At 42.8% G+C, this 20,365-nt stretch overlaps 1 protein-coding gene across 2 annotated transcripts in view; it reads right to left on the bottom strand.

The window, feature by feature from the left end:
- rab11fip5b (RAB11 family interacting protein 5b (class I)) overlaps window positions 1–20,365 on the bottom strand; it is a 43,480-nt gene extending 23,115 nt beyond the window's left edge. The window contains exon 1 of one of the 2 annotated variants that reach the window (XM_031827019.1): window positions 19,600–20,365. In XM_031827019.1, coding sequence (XP_031682879.1) covers window positions 19,600–19,979 — 380 coding nt within the window. In that variant the 5' untranslated portion in view covers window positions 19,980–20,365. The remainder of the gene's footprint in view (window positions 1–19,599) is intronic. The other variant, XM_020484337.2, reaches the window with a different exon arrangement.

Below are 20,365 nucleotides of genomic sequence, written 5' to 3'. Positions count from 1 at the left end.
TGGAAAATGTCAAGAACTTTGAAAGTTTCTTCAAGTGCAGTCGCAAAAACCATCAAGCGCTAGGATGAAACTGGCTCTCATGAGGACCGCCACAGGAAAGGAAGACCCAGAGTTACCTCTGCTGCAGAGAATAAGTTCCTTAGAGTTACCAGCCTCAGAAATTGCAGCCCAAATAAATGCTTCACAGAGTTCAAGTAACAGGCACATCTCAACATCAACTGTTCAGAGGAGACTGCAGGAATCAGGCCTTCATGGTTGAATTGCTGCAAAGAAACCACTACTAAAAGACACCAATAAGAAGAAGCGACTTAAGTGGGCCATTAGACCGGTGGAAATCTGTCTTTTGGTCCAAATTTGAGATTTTTGGTTCCAACCAAAAACGTATGTGAACAGATGAACGCTGCATGTGTGGTTCCCACCGTGAAGCATGGAGGAGAAGGTGTGATGGTGTGGGGGTGTTTTGCTGGTGACACTGTCGGTGACTTAATTAGAATTCAAGTTACACTTAACCAGCATGGCTATCCATGCTGGTTAAGTTAAAAAGCTTATTTCTCTTAAATTGTGTGCACAAATTTCTTTACATCCATGTTAGTGAGCATTTCTCATTTGCCAAGATAATCCATCCACCTGACAGGTGTGGAATATCAAGAAGCTAATTAAACGACATGCTCATTACACAGGTGCACCTTGTACTGGGGACACTAAATGGCCACTCTAAAATGTGCAGTTTTGTCATACAACACAATGCCACCAATGTCTCAAGTTTTGAAGGAGAGTGAAATTGGAATGCTGACTGCAGAGCTGTTGCCAGATAATTGAATGTACATTTCTCTAACATAAGCTGCCTCCAAATTCCTTTTAGATAACTTGGCAGTGCGTCCAACCGGCCTCACAACCATGTGCATGGCATTGTGTGAGCAAGAGGTTTGCTGATGTCAACATTGTGAACAGAGTGCCCCATGGTGGTGGTGGGGTTATAGTATGGGCAGGCATAAGATGTGGACAACGAACACAATTGTATTTTATCAATGGCAATTTGAATGCATAGAGAGGCCGTGATGAGATCCTAAGGTCCATTGTCGTGCCATTCATCCGCAATCATCACCTCATATGTCAGCATGAAAATGCACAGCCCCATGTTGCAAGGGAGAATTCCTGGAAGCAGAATTCCTGGAAGAAGAAAATGTCCCAGTTCTTCCATGGCCTGCATACTCGCCAGACATGTCACCCATTGAGCAGGTTTGGGATGCTCTGGATCAACGTGTACGATAGTGTGTTCCAGTTCCCGCCAATATCCAGCAACTTCGCACAGCCATTGAAGAGGAGTGGGACAATATTCCACAGGTCACAATCAACAGCCTGATCAACTCTATGCGAAGGAGATGTCACGCTGCACACCAGATACTGACAGGTTTTCTGATACACGGCCCTAACTTTTTTAAAGGTATACAGATGCATATCTTCATTCCCAGTTATGTGAAATCCATAGTTTAGGGCCTAATGAATTCATTTCAATTGATTGATTTCCTTATATGAACTCAGTAAAATCTTAGAAATTGTTGCATGTTGCATTTATATTTTTGTTCATTGTAATTACCTCTTAAGCTACTTTGCAACTACTTAGCATGTTAGCTAACCTAAATCCTAACCTTAACCCTAACACCTAGCAAATGTTAGCCACCTAGCTACCTAATTATGTTAGGCACAACAAATTGTAATTCGAAACATATCATACATTTTGGAAATTCTTAATATATTGCATATATTGCAGTTTGTAACATATCTTACGAATTGCAATTCGTAACATATACAAAATGGATGGACATCCACAAATTAATACATACCATAAGAAATGTAACATATCACACTAATTGGAGTGTCCCTGATTTAGATTTACTATGTTGCGTCTACACCTTCAGGCTGATATGCATACTGGTCTGTTCTTGCTTTTACAGCCAACCTGTTTCTTCTGTGACAACCTGGTCGCAGAACATTTTATATTATTCTGTACATAAATCCACGACACCCCATTTAGTATGATATGTTATGTTCATATGGTATGTATTAATTTCTGGATGTCCATCATCCATTTCATACCATATGTTCCGAATTCAAATTTGTATGATATGTTCCTAATTTGTAAAACGTACAATATGTTACGAACTAGCCAAACATATGTTATGAATTCCAATTTGTTATGGCTAAAGTTAGATAGGTGGCTAATGCTAATGTTAGCTAGATGGTTAACGTTAGCTAAGCTAGGGTTAAGTTTAGGAGTTAGGTTAAATGTTTGAGTTTGGGGTTAGTGTTAGCTACAGCATTTTAGGTTAGCTAAAATGCTATGTAGTTGCAAAGTAGCTAAAAAGTAGTAATTAGTTGCAGGTTATTAATTAGCTAAAATGTTCAAGTTGTCCTTGGTGCGATTCAAACATGCAACCTTTGGGTGGCTAGACGTTCGAGTTATATGCCCACCCATCCACTCCGACCAACCACCCTCCTTTTGTTTTTGCCTTAAGTAATCTGTTTTATGTAACCATACCAAACACAACATATCATACTAATTACAGTGTCCCGGATGTACTTTTAAATATGTTACGTTTAGTCTATGAGACCAGGCTCTCTGTGATGGCCAGATGGTTTATGGCAGTGCTGCACCATCATCACTATTTATGCTGAATGGCAGATGACTGTGTAGGAGAAAGAGAGAGAGAGAGCAGAGCAGAGGTCAGGATCAGATGAGCTCCTGCATTTTTCAGCATTTTCTTAAAAAAAGATAGATTAGGAGTTAGATAAACTTGGATTTTTTGTCAGGAACACATACTGGATTCTACCCTCTACAACATAACCCCTACTTCAAATCAAAACTTAAAACCGACAACCTCATTTTGGACGGAATTACGGAATCACCTGGAAGGTTCACAACTACCAAGGATTTATTACCCTATACAGCAAATTCTCTGGAAAACAACAGAAACCTGAAAACACCATCCAACCTGGAACTGAGTGAGTAATGTTTAGTCTGAAACTATATTTTATTTCCAAAAGCCAAGAAGAAAAATAAATAAAGAATTCTAACATAATTCTGCCAAGCTTGATACAGCTTCAACTAGCACTGACGTGTCAAGAAAGAAGTGTCAAAGCCCATTAGCCCAACAATGGCAGGAGAGTCACACAGTCTACCCCAACCAAATGGAGGGCCCTTAAAGCTCCCTCCCGCTGTTCAGAGGTAATTCAAATACAGTACCCTGTGCATGTAAAGAATGATAAGGCAAGAAAAGATTACAAAATGAAGCTCCTTATGGAAAATCAAGAGACACTTTTTGCCGACTATTACAAAAATGGGAACATCAGCAACCTTATCTTCCACACAAACTATCCCCTGGCATGGCACAGTGCTATATTAGCACACTACCCCTTTGTTAAGAGAGGGGGGGTGAACGAGGGCTGGAAACTCAGAATTACTTGACAACGAGGACTCTGAGTCAGCTAATATAAACCTCTATAAGTCCGGAACAGTACTTGTACAGGGTAACCCCAAACAGTTTCAGCTGGACTTTCACCAAATTAAAGAATCAGCCCAGCAGGAGAAGCTCTCCCTTGATAAAGATACCCCCACCCCGAGCGGGTCAGACCAGACCTCTTCATTATGTAACCCCACAGACGAGCAACCCCCAGCGGAGAGTCAACCTCCCAGCACAGATTACTACTCCCTCATTGAAATGAAGGATAAATTCACCCAGCTGGAGGTAAGGCAGGTGGAGCTGGAACAGCAGGTGATTACACTTCAGTCAGCACAGACCCAGACAACAGTCCAGCAAAACAACACCCCCTTTACCAGACCCGGAATGCTGGAGATGGAGAGAGACATATCTGCACTCTGGACAGTGGTGAGACAAATTCAACAGGAGAAAGAGCAGGATCAGTAGAAGAACAGAGCACTAGAGGAGAGGATCAGACTGCTGGTGGAGGAGAGGTTGAGGGGGATGGAGGAGAGCGTGAGGGGGACGGAGGAGAGGTTGAGGGGGACGGCGTGTGACAGAGAACAACCCACTAGAGAGGTGGCCACCCCCACAGAGAAGCCAGCAGAACAGCCCACCTCAGCACCCGACAAAAGTCTCGACACCACAGCAGAACAGTCCACACCAGACCCTGTCCATAGAGTCGACATCACAGCAGAACAGACAAATGAAGAACCCCAAGCCCAGCGGCTCTCACCCCCTCTGAGCACCTCCCCTGTCAGCCACCCTGATAGCCCTTCTGACAACCCCCCCACACCCACTGAAGACAAACACAAGACACAGATTGTACTACTTATGGACTCAAACGGGAAATATATAGAAGAAAAAAAAAACATTTTCCCAAACACAGTGTGTCTAAACTCTGGTGTCCAAACACCCAGCGTGCCCTCGACCTTCTGTCTGAGGACCAACTAGGCTCACCCAGCCACATAATAATACACACAGGCACAAAAGACCTGAGAGCACAGCAGGAAAGGGTGGCCACAGAACTGAGGGGAGTGATTGAAAAGGCTTCTTCTACTTTCCCCGGCGCACAAGTGGTTATCTCCACCCTGCTACCAGGAAAAGACTTCCACCCTGCCACAATACAGCGGGTAAACGCAAGTATATCCCGTGACTGTGCCTCAAAACCAAATGTTTTCCTGGCCCACCACTCCACCCTGGACTTGAACAGCCTCTATGACCAGGTCCACCTCTACAAGGCAGCAGTGCCCACCTTTGCCCGAACTCTAAAGGACATCGCTCTCAAACGTATCCCCAACACTTCACACAGGAGCAACAGATCAATAGACACCCCACCCAGACCAGCGAGACACCCTCCCAGACATGCAGGACCCCCCCCCCCCCCTGGATCTACACATAGAGGACCCACGCCAAAAGGAATTACATCCAGACCACAGCACACCCAGACACATCCACACCCCCACCCCAACCAATCAACACCCCCCCCCCACGTCAACCATGCCCACACCCCATTTAGGCCCCCTCAGATCAGACCTATGCCACTCCTGCCCACCCCATGCACCCCACCCCCGCAAAGAGGGCCTCAACATGGAAGCCACACATACGCCCAGGTAGTGAGCGGGCAAACAGTCCCAACCCCCACTCTCACACTCGCCCAAGCCAATGGCATGTACCAGATGCTCAGCAGGCTCTGCTCACACTTACAGGCCTGAGGCCAAACCACGACCAACAACATTGGACACTCTATGGAACAAAAAGCCTTCACTATATCATCCTGGAATATCCAAGGCCTGAGGTCATCTGCCTTTGGCCTAAAGAGCAGGAACCCAGACTTCACCAAAGAAATCAGTAATACAGACATTGTCATCCTGCAAGAAACCTGGTATAGAGGAGACGGACCCACTGGTTGCCCTCTAGGTTACAGAGAGCTGGTAGTCCCATCCACCAAACTACCAGGTGTGAAACAGGGAAGGGACTCAGGGGGTATGCTAATTTGGTATAGAGCAGACCTAACTCACTCCCTTAAATTAATCAAAACAGGAACATTCTACATTTGGCTAGAAATTCAAAAGGAAATTATCCTAACAGAGAAAAATGTCCTCCTGTGTGCTACCTATATCCCCCCACTAGAATCCCCATACTTTAATGAAGACAGCTTCTCCATCCTGGAGGGGGAAATCAATCATTTCCAGGCCCAGGGTCATGTACTAGTCTGTGGCGACCTAAATGCCAGAACTGGAGAAGAACCTGACACCCTCAGCACACAGGGGGACAAACACCTGCCTGGAGGTGACAGCATTCCCTCCCACATATGCCCCCCTAGGCACAACTATGACAACACAACCAACAAAAACGGGTCACAACTCCTGCAGCTCTGTCGCACGCTGGGTATGTACATAGTCAATGGTAGGCTTCGAGGGGACTCCTATGGTAGGTACACCTATAGCTCATCTCTTGGCAGTAGTACTGTAGACTACTTTATCACTGACCTCAACCCAGAGTCTCTCAGAGCGTTCACAGTCAGCCCACTGACCCCTATCTGACCCCTATCAGACCACAGCAAAATCACAGTCTACTTAAACAGAGCAATACTCAATCATGAGGCATCAAAGCCAAAGGAACTGAGTAACATTAAGAAATGCTATAGATGGAAGGAATGCAGTTTGGAATCCTACCAAAAAACAAACAAATTCAATCCCTTTTAGATAATTTCCTGGGTAAAACGTTCCACTGTAATAGTGAAGGTGTAAACTTGGCAGTAGAAAATCTTAACAGTATATTTGACCTCTCAGCTTCCCTATCAAATCTAAAAATCTCAAATAGAAAACCGAAGAAAATTAACAATAATGACAAATGGTTTGATGAAGAATGCAAAAATCTAAGAAAGAAATTTAGAAACCTGTCCAACCAAAAACATAGAGACCCGGAAAACCTGAGTCTACGCCTTCACTATGGTGAATCACTAAAACAATACAGAAATACACTACGGAAAAAGAAGGAACAGCATGTCAGAAATCAGCTCAATGCAATTGAAGAATAAATAGACTCTGACCACTTCTGGGAAAATTGGAAAACACTAAACAAACAACAACATGAAGAATTATCTATCTATTATCTATGTATGGGTAAACCACTTCTCCAATATTTTTGGCTCTATAACAATGAATAAAGAGCAAAAACATATACATGATCAAATACAGATCTTAGAATCAACTATTAAAGACTACCAGAACCCACTGGATTCTCCAATTACATTGAATGAGTTACAGGACAAAATAAAAACCCTCCAACCCAAAAAGGCCTGTGGTGTTGATGGTATCCTCAATGAAATGATCAATATACAGACAACAAATTCCAATTGGCTATACTAAAACTCTTTAACATCATCCTTAGCTCTGGCATCTTCCCCAATATTTGGAACCAAGGACTGATCACCCCAATCCACAAAAGTGGAGACAAATTTGACCCCAATAACTACCGTGGAATATGCGTCAACAGTAACCTTGGGAAAATCCTCTGCATTATCATTAACAGCAGACTCGTACATTTCCTCAATGAAAACAATGTACTGAGCAAATGTCAAATTGGCTTTTTACCAAATTACCGTACAACAGACCATGTATTGACCCTGCACACCCTAATTGACAACCAAACAAACCAAAACAAAGGCAAAGTCTTCTCATGCTTTGTTGATTTCAAAAAAGCCTTCGACTCAATTTGGCATGAGGGTCTGCTATACAAACTGATGGAAAGTGGTGTTGGGGGTAAAACATACGACATTATAAAATCCATGTAAACAAACAAGTGTGCGGTTAAAATTGGCAAAAAACACACACATTTCTTCACACAGGGTCGTGGGGTTAGACAGGGATGCAGCTTAAGCCCCACCCTCTTCAACATATATATCAACGAATTGGCGCGGGCACTAGAAAAGTCTGCAGTACCCGGGCCTCACCCTGCTAGAATCCGAAGTCAAATGTCTGCTGTTTGCTGATGATCTGGTGCTTCTGTCACCAACCAAGGAGGGCCAACAGCAGCACCTAGATCTTATGCACAGATTCTGTCAGACCTGGGCCCTGACAGTAAATCTCAGTAAGACCAAAATAATGGTGTTCCAAAAAAGGTCCAGTCACCAGGACCACAAATACAAATTCCATCTAGACACTGTTGCCCTAGAGCACACAAAAAACTATACATACCTTGGCCTAAACATCAGCACCACAGGTAACTTCCACAAAGCTGTGAACGATCTGAGAGACAAGGCAAGAAGGGCATTCTATGCCATCAAAAGAAACATAAATTTCAACATACCAATTAGGATTTGGCTAAAAATACTTGAATCAGTCATAGAGCCCATTGCCCTTTATGGTTGTGAGGTCTGGGGTCCGCTCACCAACCAAGACTTCACAAAATGGGACAAACACCAAATTGAGACTCTGCACGCAGAATTCTGCAAAAATATCCTCCGTGTACAACGTAGAACACCAAATAATGCATGCAGAGCAGAATTAGGCCGATACCCGCTAATTATCAAAATCCAGAAAAGAGCCGTTAAATTCTATAACCACCTAAAAGGAAGCGATTCCTTCCATAACAAATCCATCACCTACAGAGAGATGAACCTGGAGAAGAGTCCCCTAAGCAAGCTGGTCCTGGGGCTCTGTTCACAAACACAAACACACCCTACAGAGCCCCAGGACAACAGTACAATTAGACCCAACCAAATCATGAGAAAACAAAAAGATAATTACTTGACACATTGGAAAGAATTAACAAAAAAACAGAGCAAACTAGAATGCTATTTGGCCCTACACAGAGAGGACACAGCGGAAGAATACCTGACCACTGTGACTGACCCAAAATTAAGGAAAGCTTTGACTATGTACAGACTCAGTGAGCATAGCCTTGCTATTGAGAAAGGCCGCCGTAGGCAGACATGGCTCTCAAGAGAAGACAGGCTATGTGCTCACTGCCCACAAAATGAGGTGGAAACTGAGCTGCACTTCCTAACCTCCTGCCCAATGTATGACCATATTAGAGAGACATATTTCCCTCAGATTACACAGATCCACAAAGAATTCTAAAACAAATCCAATTTTGATAAACTCCCATATCTACTGGGTGAAATTCCACAGTGGGCCATCACAGCAGCAAGATTTGTGACCTGTTGCCACGAGAAAAGGGCAACCAGTGAAGAACAAACACCATTGTAAATACAACCCAAATTTATGCTTATTTATTTTATATTGTGTCCTTTAACCATTTGTACATTGTTAAAACACTGTATATATATATAATATGACATTTGTAATGTCTTTATTGTTTTGAAACTTCTCTGTGTAATGTTTACTGTTCATTTTTATTGTTTATTTCACTTTATATATTAACTTTATATATTATCTACCTCACTTGCTTTGGCAATGTTAACATATGTTTCCCATGCCAATAAAGCCCTTGAAATGAAATTAAATGAAATGAAAGGGCAAGCCAACGACGCCTGCATCTTGCAACAAGAATCACTCATTTGTGATCTAAACTAGGTTATGGTACACAATAGTATTGTACAGTAGGCTATGTGCTATGAATATTGGGATTATGGGCATGCAGCCTAGAAAAACCATGTCCTCGCTTGAGGCATAGGCCCTATGGTTCAGTTCTAGACAATCTTGTATCTATACCAATTCTATGGTATTTTCAAATAAGGGGTTACCTACTGATCATAGCATGCTTGTACTAGAGACTCCATCTGACCTTAAAGCTTTATCTGAATTTCTATCTAAGTATGGTAAATCTGAACTATTAATTATGGTTGATTTTTTAAATATTAATTGGAGGACACCAGTGTCAGATTTGCTCTGAGCTAAACCCATCTCAGCTGATAACTGAGCCTACACGGCCAAATCCTAAAGATCCATCGAAATATACCGAGTGATCTTATTTTGACAATAATCCAGATAAATACACTATATATTGTCACGAACCGGCTCAATGTTCGTAACAAAAAGGGGGACAACTTGGAGATGAGAAATATCAAAATATATTTATTAATTAAAGTAAACTAAATACAATTAACAATGGTGTGTATGTAGTCAGTAGTGTAAGTGAGTGTTTGCGTGCATAAATGTGATAATGAGGGGTGTAGAAAGATGCCAACGCAAACAAACAGGCCACAAAAATGCCACAACCGAAATCTATCAGTATCTGCATGGAGAGAGTCTCCTCAATGAATGGGGAAGAGGTGTATTTATTCCGGGACACACCCGAGCCCAGGTGTGTCCCATTTCGCTGACGACCCTCCCGGCTCCACCCACTGACCTATTATGGAAAACAAGAGCAAAGAGAGAATATGGCCGACAGAGTGGGAGAGTCTGTTGGCCACAAGGATCCCGGAACACCATACCGGTCACACAAACAAATTGACCCAGGCTCTGCGTCCCAAATTGATGACGGGGTCACGTGTTCACACTTCCACTTGCCCTAGCCAACCTCGTCCTCCCCAGACCTCAGCAACCTTTGCACACAGGAAGCAACATTTAAGAGGAAAGAAGAAAATGAGACCAGAAGGGAACAGACAGGAGAAATAGAACAATACCAAACACAAAATAAAATCACGTGGACATTCAGGAACAGGGCGCACGAGAGAGCATATCAGTCCCCCGGATGTGCCGCACATCAAGATGGAATGTTTGTAAAAATAAACACCATCTCATTATCCTCTGGTTAGGACACATCATGGACCTCAAAAAGGTGAGAGGGTTATGGTTGGTGTAGACAACAATAGGTACTATTCCCGACCCGACATACACCTCAAAGTGTTGTAGTGCCCATATGAGTGCTAGCGCTTCTTTTTCAGTGACCGAGTAATTCAACTGATAATGGTTAAACTTTTTGGAAAAGAAACTAACAGACCTTTCAACACCAGACACATCTGCTTGCAGCAAAACTGCACCTGCCCCCACATGACTAGCATCCACGTGCAAGGTCGTTGACAAATCCACACGAGGAGCTGAGTTGAGGTAAGCAACCTCTTTGCATCTCTTTGCATGTTAATGTCGGTCAATGGAGTGTTCCTACAAAAACTACAGTAATAACCAATCATTCCCAAGAAACGCATCAGTTCCTTTTTAGTAGTTGGTGGTGGAAAAGCATCAATAGCTTAGCCCGAACAGGACGCACTTCACCCTGCCCAACCACCTTTCCAAGGTATGTCACGGTCACCTGAGCAAACTCACATTTAGGCAGGTTGATCGTAAGGCGACCCGCAGCAAGGCGGTCAAACAAGGCTTGAATACGGGACAGATGTTCCTCCCAAGTATCTGGATACATCACTACATCATCCAGATAAACAGCGCACCCGGCCAGACCGGAGACAACCCTGTTCATAAGTCGCTGAAAAGTGGCAGGTGCGTAATGCAGGCCGAAACTCATAACGAAATATGAGTATAGACCAGAAGGTGTAATAATGGCAGAGATTTCACGTGCCCTACTCATCAATATCGTGTTCTATTAAGTGTGTAGATGTATCAGAAAACAAACCTGGAAATCTCTGAATCAGACCGACCATCTCTTCCCGCCAATCAACAGGTAGATGAGCGAGAAGGTTGTCTAAAATATCCAGTGACTCTGAATTTTTCGATCTACCCTGCAGTATGCAATCGTCGGGACCAGGAACATCTTCCTCCTCATGTACCTAGCATGACAAGAAACTTGCGAAATATCGGTATCGGCCAAAAGAACAGGTCCTCTGTAGACTCCCACTGTTCAGCCTCAGAGGAACGTGCATAATAGGGTTTTAACAGGGTTTTAACAAATTTACGTGGCACAGTTGGTGTGCTTTTCTCCGTTCTGGAGTGGCAACTACATAGTTTTGCTCAGTCTACTGGCGCACAACCGTATATGGACCTTGAATCTTGGCTTGAAAAGGAGAACCAACAATTGGCAGCAGATTGGCAGCAGAGTAGGAACCTGATCACCTGGACTAAAGTGACAAGGCTCAGTTTGCCGATCAGTCTGCCAAATATGTCCTTCTTCCTCTCCTGTGAAGATGATAGCTTCTCTTTAACCATTTCACCGGCGGCGTACTGGTTGTCGCCGGAAATCACACACATAAGATAACAGGGACTGAGGGGGCTCGGGAGACTACCAGTCATCCTGGAGAACAGATAAGGTGCGTGGAGTTCTATGTCCAAACCCTAGCGGCTAACAGTAACCAAGGCAATCCCTCCTCCCAATCCTTATCCATCTCAGTACAATAAGCTCTCAACAAAGACTTAAGTGTTTGACGGAAACAATCCAGCACTCCTTGACTTTGCACATGATAGGTGCTAGACAAATTGTGTTTAACTTCTTGGTGACAGGGTATTTTGAGGTCACTCTCTTTTCAATGGGTTTTCATTTGGGAATCCAGATTTCTAAGGGACCTTCTTGCAGTTATTACCGCTTCCACTGGATGTCATCAGTCTTTAGAAATTGGTTGAGGTTTTTCCTTTGTGTAATGCAGAAGTAGCCCTGTTCAGAACGAGGGTCACTTCAATTGTACTGTTAGATACAGGTACAGTTTGTTTTCCTCCTGTATTGAACACAGATCATCCCAGATCAACCATTTGTGATGTTTATGGGACATATTGGAGTGCCATCAAAAGAACCTCGTCAAAGGTAAGGCATGAATTATATTTTTATTTCTGCGTTTTGTGTCGCGCCTGCAGGGTTGAAATATGTTTTCTCTCTTTGTTTACGGAGGTGCTATCCTCAGAGAATAGCATCATTTGCTTTCGCCGAAAAGCCTTTTTGAAATCTGACATGTTGGCTGGATTTACGCTAGCATCCCACATATCCCAGAGAGGTTAATATGGAGCTGTTGGAGAACCTGAGCAAACAGATAAGAGGTGAAATTAGATCCTTGATCACTCTGAATGACCTTAGGGATTCCAAACAGTGAGATAAACTGAGTCAAAGCTTTTAGCACAGACTTAGTCATGATAGACTGGAGAGGATAGGCAGCAGGAAACCTAGTGGTCTGACACATCAGTGAACAGGTAACTACTACCTTTTTTAGAACGAGGCAGAGGACGAACACAGTCAATAATCAGATACTCAAAAGGTTGGCTGAGTACAGGAATAGGAAACAGTGGTACCGGCTTAATAGCTTGATTAGGGTTACCAGTTAATTGACAGGTGTGACAAGTTGATGAACTCAGAAACATCCCTCTTTAACTTCTTGGATATAGGGGGCGCTCTTTTAATTTATGGATTAAAAAACGTGCCCGTTTTAAGAGCAATATTTTGTCATGAAAATATGCTCGACTATGCATAGAATTGGCAGCCTTGGAAAGAAAACACTCTAAGGTTTCCAAAACTGCAAAGATATTATCTGTGAGTGCCACAGAACTCATGCTACAGGCGAAACCAAGATGAAACTTCAACCAGGAAATGGGCAGAATTTTTGAAGCTCTGTTTTCCATTGTCTCCTTATATGGCTGTGAATGTGCCGGGAATGAGCCTGCCCTTCCTATCATTTCTCCAAGGTGTCAGCAGCATTGTGACATATTTGTAGGCATATCATTGGAAGATTGGCCATAAGAGACTACATTTACCAGGGGTCCGCCCGGTGTCCTTTGTCTAAATTGGTGCGTAATCTACAAGCTGCACGCAGTCATCCAGTGATTGAGAGGAGAGAGGAGGCTTTCAACGAACGATATATCATGAAGAGATATGTGAAAAACACCTTGAGGATTGATTCTAAACAACGTTTACCATGTTTCAGTCGATATTATGGAGTTAATTTGGAAAAAAGTTCGGCGTTTTGAAGACTGAATTTTCGGGGTTTTTTGGTAGCCAAACGTGATGCACCAAATGGAGCAATTTCTCCTAAACAAATAATATTTCAGGAAAAACTGAGCATTTGCTATCTAACTGAGAGTCTCCTCATTGAAAACATCTGAAGTTCTTCAAAGGTAATGATTTTATTTGAATGATTTTCTGGTTTTTGTGAAAATGTTGCCTGCTGATGCTTACGCTAAATGCTACGCTAGCTGCGCTAGCTGTTACACAAATGCTTGTTTTGCTATGGTTGAGAAGCATATTTTGAAAATCTAAGATGACAGTGTTGTTAACAAAAGGCTAAACTTGAGAGCTAGCATATTAATTTCATTTCATTTGCGATTTTCATAAATAGTTAACGTTGTGTTATGCTAATGAGCTGCGGGGATAATTACACTCCTGGATACAGGTTTTTTTAGTAGCTAAACGTGACGCACCAAACGGAGCGATTTCTCCTAAACAAATAATCTTTCAGGAAAAACTGAGCATTTCCTATCTAACTGAGAGTCTCCTCATTGAAAACATCTGAAGTTCTTCAAAGGTAAATGATTTTATTTGAATGATTTTCTGTTTTTTGTGAAAATGTTGCCTGCTGATGCTAACGCTAAATGCTACGCTAGCTGCGCTAGCTGTTACACAAATGCTTGTTTTGCTATGGTTGAGAAGCATATTTAGAAAATCTGAGATGACAGTGTTGTTAACAAAAGGCTAAGCTTGAGAGGTAGCATATTAATTTCATTTCATTTGCGATTTTCATGAATAGTTAACGTTGCGTTATGGAAATGAGCTTGAGGCTGTATTCACGATCCCGGATCCGGGATGGCTCGACGCAAGAAGTTAACCTAGGCCAAAATAAATGTCTTAATATGCAGTGGTAGGTTTTCCTCACACCCATATGTCCAGCAACATTGTTGTGGGAAGTTGTCAACACCATCTCACGAAGCTTAACTGGTACAAACCTGACTAATTGCCTCCCCCAGAAAACAACTACCATAAGACACCCACTTTCTCATCAGGACATCCTCTTGGAGAAAATAGCCATGGGCGACATTTCCCAACTGTTCTACAGGCACAATTTGGTCATGCAACTCTTCTAATGTGGGGTCAGCCACATTGATTAGATTAGATCGGAGCGGGGTACAGATAACGGGATAACACGGAAAGTAGTGACAGATTTCTTTGTGGTATTCTTGTTAGCCGGTGCAGTGACCAGGTCGCCATGGCTCATAGAACACGTCACCTCTGGGAAACTCTGCGCACTCTCATCAGGAATCCCTACAAATGACGGCTTAGCGGAAATCACAAGAGATGGAAAAACGACAGGTCATACACGCTCACCAGCCAAGTTATTCCCAAGGGTAACGTTGATACCCTCAAATAGGCAACGAAGGACGCACCCCCACAACAACCTCACCTTTCACCAGTCCACAATCCAACGTAAGTTTATGCAATGGAACTGACAGAGTGTTAAAACCTATTCCCCTAATTAGAACACTATTTCCCGAATCAGTCTCAGCAGAGAAGGGTAACACAGACTCCAACACAAACGATTCAGAGGCACCTGTGTCTCTCAGGATCTTCACTGGCACTAGGTCCTTACTTCCTAACAGACACAAAACTCTACGTAATGAAAGGTAAATAGTCTGCGTCAACATGGACTTTCACATGCCCCTGGGCATGAGACACTGTGTCAGGAGTGAACTGATGTGGAACAGGCGCAGCTAACGCCATAGGCTTAGATTTGACGTAAGCACTGAATTTACCCCTAGCCCTGAGAACCAGACATTAGTTTTTCCAATGACCCGAACCTTGACAGAAGTGACACTCTTGACCAAAATCAACTTTACCACGGTTGTCAGGCTCAACCCTAGTTGAATGAAACTCTGCCCGTCAACCAAAGTATCTCGGTGAGCGAGGCCCAAATCTCTCCAAATGCCCCCACTCACTCTGAATGCAGGGCTCTACAAAGACACTTTTGTGAGTCAAAACATACTCGTCCGACAAAACCGCAGCTTCAGCAAGTCTTTACTTTTCGTTCGTTAATGTACGTGGCTATATGATCAGGGATTGTGTCCTTAAATTGCTCTAGCATAATCAGATCACACAGCCCTTGGAAAGTTATAACTGCAGAGGCAGAACACCAGCGATTAAACTGTGAAGATAACTCTTGTGGAAACTAAACATGAGTCTGTTTATTATCCCTTTTTAAAGTTCTAAATCATTGGCGGTAAGCCTCAGGGACCAATTTGTAAATCTGTAACACAGCCATTTTAACCTACACTAAGAGCTGAATATGCTTCCTGCTCTTTACCAGTCAACACACACTGCAACATTAAAGTGAGGTCAGAATCAGGCCAACTCCTAGCGCCAGCAACACGCTCAAACAACGAAAAAAATGTCTCAGGGTCCTGCTCATTAAATTTAGGCAACAACCGTAAGTTCCCAACAATATCAAATGTGTCCGGGGCACAACCAAAAGAGGAACGACCCCTAGGTAAATCTGGGTGACCTTCCCAGAGTAAACTCTCCCTTGAGAGCTTTCCTTCCCTAACCAGCTCTAGCCTCTTGCTGCAGCTTGATTTTAGCACGCTCCAAATCCTGTTTAAATTCCAATTCCTTTTCATACTTTACACGGTCATGCTCTAGCTGTAACAGAAGCAGTTTTTTCTGCTGTTCAAAAAGAAGACTACTAGGACTAACAGATGGAGCTGCCATTGTAATGTTACGGGGAGACGGCGAGTCCTCAGGAGAGGCTGCCCCAGTGGTAACTTCCAGAATACCACTCTCCATCAGATTGGCCTTACATTTTTTGATGTTTATCACTACTTTAAACCTTGTAGTGTTCAGCAATCAACAACAGCTGTTCTTTAGTACATAATTCTAACAGTTCCTCTGATGGAAAGAAATGAACTCATCTACATTAGACGCCATAGTCAAAAGTTTAAAAAAATATATATACAGTGCCTTGCGAAGGTATTCGGCCCGCTTGAACTTTGCGACCTTTTGCCACATTTCAGGCTTCAAACATAAAGATATAAAACTGTATTTTTTTGTGAAGAATCAACAACAAGTGGGACACAATCATGAAGTGGAACGACATTTATTGGATATTTCACATTTTTTTAACAAATCAAAAACTGAAACATTGGGCGTGCAAAATTATTCAGCCCCTTTACTTTCAGTGCAGCAAACTCTCTCCAGAAGTTCAGTGAGGATCTCTGAATGATCCAATGTTGACCTAAATGACTAATGATGATAAATACAATCCACCTGTGTGTAATCAAGTCTCCGTATAAATGCACCTGCACTGTGATAGTCTCAGAGGTCCGTTAAAAGCGCAGAGAGCATCATGAAGAACAAGGAACACACCAGGCAGGTCCGAGATACTGTTGTGAAGAAGTTTAAAGCCGGATTTGGATACAAAAAGATTTCCCAAGCTTTAAACATCCCAAGGAGCACTGTGCAAGCGATAATATTGAAATGGAAGGAGTATCAGACCACTGCAAATCTACCAAGACCTGGCCGTCCCTCTAAACTTTCAGCTCATACAAGGAGAAGACTGATCAGAGATGCAGCCAAGAGGCCCATGATCACTCTGGATGAACTGCAGAGATCTACAGCTGAGGTGGGAGACTCTGTCCATAGGACAACAATCAGTCATATATTGCACAAATCTGGCCTTTATGGAAGAGTGGCAAGAAGAAAGCCATTTCTTAAAGAAATCCATAAAAAGTGTTGTTTAAAGTTTGCCACGAGCCACCTGGGAGACACAACAAACATGTGGAAGAAGGTGCTCTGGTCAGATGAAACCAAAATTGAACTTTTTGGCAACAATGCAAAACGTTATGTTTGGCGTAAAAGCAACACAGCTCATCACCCTGAACACAACATCCCCACTGTCAAACATAGTGGTGGCAGCATCATGGTTTGGGCCTGCTTTTCTTCAGCAGGGACAGGGAAGATGGTTAAAATTGATGGGAAGATGGATGGAGCCAAATACAGGACCATTCTGGAAGAAAACCTGATGGAGTCTGCAAAAGACCTGAGACTGGGACGGAGATTTGTCTTCCAACAAGACAATGATCCAAAACATAAAGCAAAATCTACAATGGAATGGTTCAAAAATAAACATATCCAGGTGTTAGAATGGCCAAGTCAAAGTCCAGACCTGAATCCAATCGAGAATCTGTGGAAAGAACTGAAAACTGCTGTTCACAAATGCTCTCCATCCAACCTCACTAAGCTCGAGCTGTTTTGCAAGGAGGAATGGGAAACAATTTCGGTCTCTCAATGTGCAAAACTGATAGAGATACCCCAAGCGACTTACAGCTGTAATCGCAGCAAAAGGTGGCGCTACAAAGTATTAACTTAAGGGGGCTGAATAATTTTGCACACCCAATTTTTCAGTTTTTAATTTGTTAAAAAAGTTTGAAATATCCAATAAATGTCGTTCCACTTCATGATTGTGTCCCACTTGTTGTTGATTCTTCACAAAAAAATACAGTTTTATATCTTTATGTTTGAAGCCTGAAATGTGGCAAAAAGGTCGCAAAGTTCAAGGGGGCCGAATACTTTCACAAGGCACTGTATACCTTTCTCTTCCCCTCTGCTGAAAACACCAGACCACAAGAAAAAAGACAATCACACAGGGCACCACGGAAGAGAGATGAGATAATATATGGAGCTTCCAAAAATCCTACAGTAACTTAACCCTAGTCTTCGTGCAGATATCGGGTGGGTAATTACGCACCGTAGCCACCCAGGACAGCCAGAAGAGGACTGGCCACCCCTCATAGCCTGGTTCGTCTCTAGGTTTCTCCTAGGCTGGGTTTCTGTACAGCACTTTGAGATATCAGCTGATGTAAGAAGGGCTTTATAAATACATTTGATTGATTTGATTTGACTGGTCTGCACAGGGCCCTGACCTCAACCCCATTGAACACCTTGAATTGGAATGCTGACTGTGAGCCAGGCCTAATCACCCAACATCAGTGCCCGACCTCACTAATGCTCTTGTGGCTGAATGGATGCAAGTCACGCAGGATTGTTCAAACATCTTGTGGAAAGCCTTCCCAGAAGAGTGGAGGCTGTTGCAGATGCAAAGGGGGGACCATCTCTATGATTTTGGAATGAGATCTTTGACGAGCTGGTGTCCACATACTTTAGGTCATGTAGTGTATGTTTCTAGTGGGGTTTTCACCCCTGGATTGTAGTGACCAGTTGTCTGTGTCAGAGAAGTGAAAAGGCATACATCTATGCCTCGTGTCATCATTAAGAGGGACTTTACATTTTTTTGGTGAACAAGCACACTTTTTTTCATTATCTTTATTTTAGTGTCTTCAATACTATTGAAGACAGTCATGCCCCCCTTCAAAACTCTAAAAGTTAAAGGTAGAACATATGTCTGGTTCATTCCTGAATTATACAAGGTCACCAGTAACACAGACGTAGGCCTGAATTGTCAATATTTTATATATTTATAATATTTTAGCCAACTGAGGAATCAATGTGTAAGACTGATCAAAAAGGCTAAATGTGATTATTATGTAACCACTCTGATTGTAAGGGGTTTTGTATTGTGTATATTTATGTATATTTATGTTTGTCTGTGCAAAATGTGTTGTGCTGTATTTGATTTGTTTTATATTGTTTATCATATGGTATATTGGATTTCATATGGATGTTATGAAATTGTATATGCAGGGCTCACTTGTAAAAGAGAAAATGATCTCAATGGTGACTCCCTGATTAAATCCCTCAAAACTTGACACATCTGTGGCATTGTGTTGTGTGACAAAACTGCACATTTTAAAGTGGCCTTTTTATTGTCCCCAGCACAAGGTGCACCTGTGTAATGATCGCACTGTTTAATCTGCTTCTTGATATGCCACACCTGTCAGGTGGATGCATTATCTTGGCAAATGAGAAATGCTCATTAATAGGAATGTAAACAAATTTGTGCACACAAAATTACTTGAATGAAATATGTTTTATGAAAGATGGAACCAACACTTTACATGTTGCATTTATATTTTTGTTCAGTGTAGTTCAACTATGCACCACTGATCTTCACCGTAAATAAACGCCCAGTTCTTCTCATACTTGTCTGAATTCCCCACCCTACCAACATACCATAGTTTGGCCTACAAATGTTACTGTCAATCACGTCAAATTAATGGCAATAAAAGGCTATAATTCGTGGGATATGATCATTTAGCCTAGGCCTGCATGTAGCCTAATCAGTGGAAATATATTCCTAATCACTAGCATATTAAATTAGTAAGTGAAAATAACCTACTCATCTCTAGGACACATTCCATCTTGAAATATTTTATCCAGGGGGACGATTGCTTGACCAAGAAACACGTCAAGTCCGATAAGCACCCGGTGCATGACGGTGAGGACCAAGTCGCCGCTCCCTGAAGGAAATGCACTGCGACTCCCAGCCTCCAGTATTCCGGGGAGAAGTTCGAAACAACATTCCTCATTCCACTCTGGCACAGTCGCCTTTTCGACCAAACCGGTGGTGTATTTCTCCTTCCCAACCTGAATGATGGTGTAAACATAACGGCTCCCGTGCTTGCCCTTCGTCCGCAAACCCCTTGCACGAAGGACAGTGACATTCACATGTGTAGGCACCCATCTCTGGTCATCGTTCAACTCTATAAGTGACATCATTTTAAATTCCGTTGCCTGGAGTGGGGAAGCGTGAATGCGTAAAAAGTCCTAAATAGACATCCTTTGCCACTGCTTTTTTGGAACCTGTCCCACTGGTTTGCGCATCTGATGACGATGCTATCCAAATGTCTTCGCCTCGCCCTTGCGCCTGGATCGCCCGTTACTTGGGCTACTATGTTTGACTGCTCAAACAGATGCAGGACCTCTGCAAAATTTCTCCAAAATGCTCAAGCAGGTCACCGACGTCAGTTTGTGGAAATGCTGGATATGCCGCGCTTGAGGCACTCGCATGTCATTGTTCTGCTTTGGTCAGTCCTCATCGCATTACTAGTTTACTATCTGAAAAGTCATTGTGCTCCTGCGGCCCGCCCTCCCTAACAAAAGAG

The sequence above is a fragment of the Oncorhynchus kisutch genome, linkage group LG6, assembly GCF_002021735.2.
Source record: "Oncorhynchus kisutch isolate 150728-3 linkage group LG6, Okis_V2, whole genome shotgun sequence".
NCBI classification, from domain to species: Eukaryota; Metazoa; Chordata; class Actinopteri; order Salmoniformes; family Salmonidae; genus Oncorhynchus; species Oncorhynchus kisutch.
The sequence above is the reverse complement of the archived record's forward strand: the minus strand, read 5'-3'. Positions and strand labels throughout refer to the sequence as shown.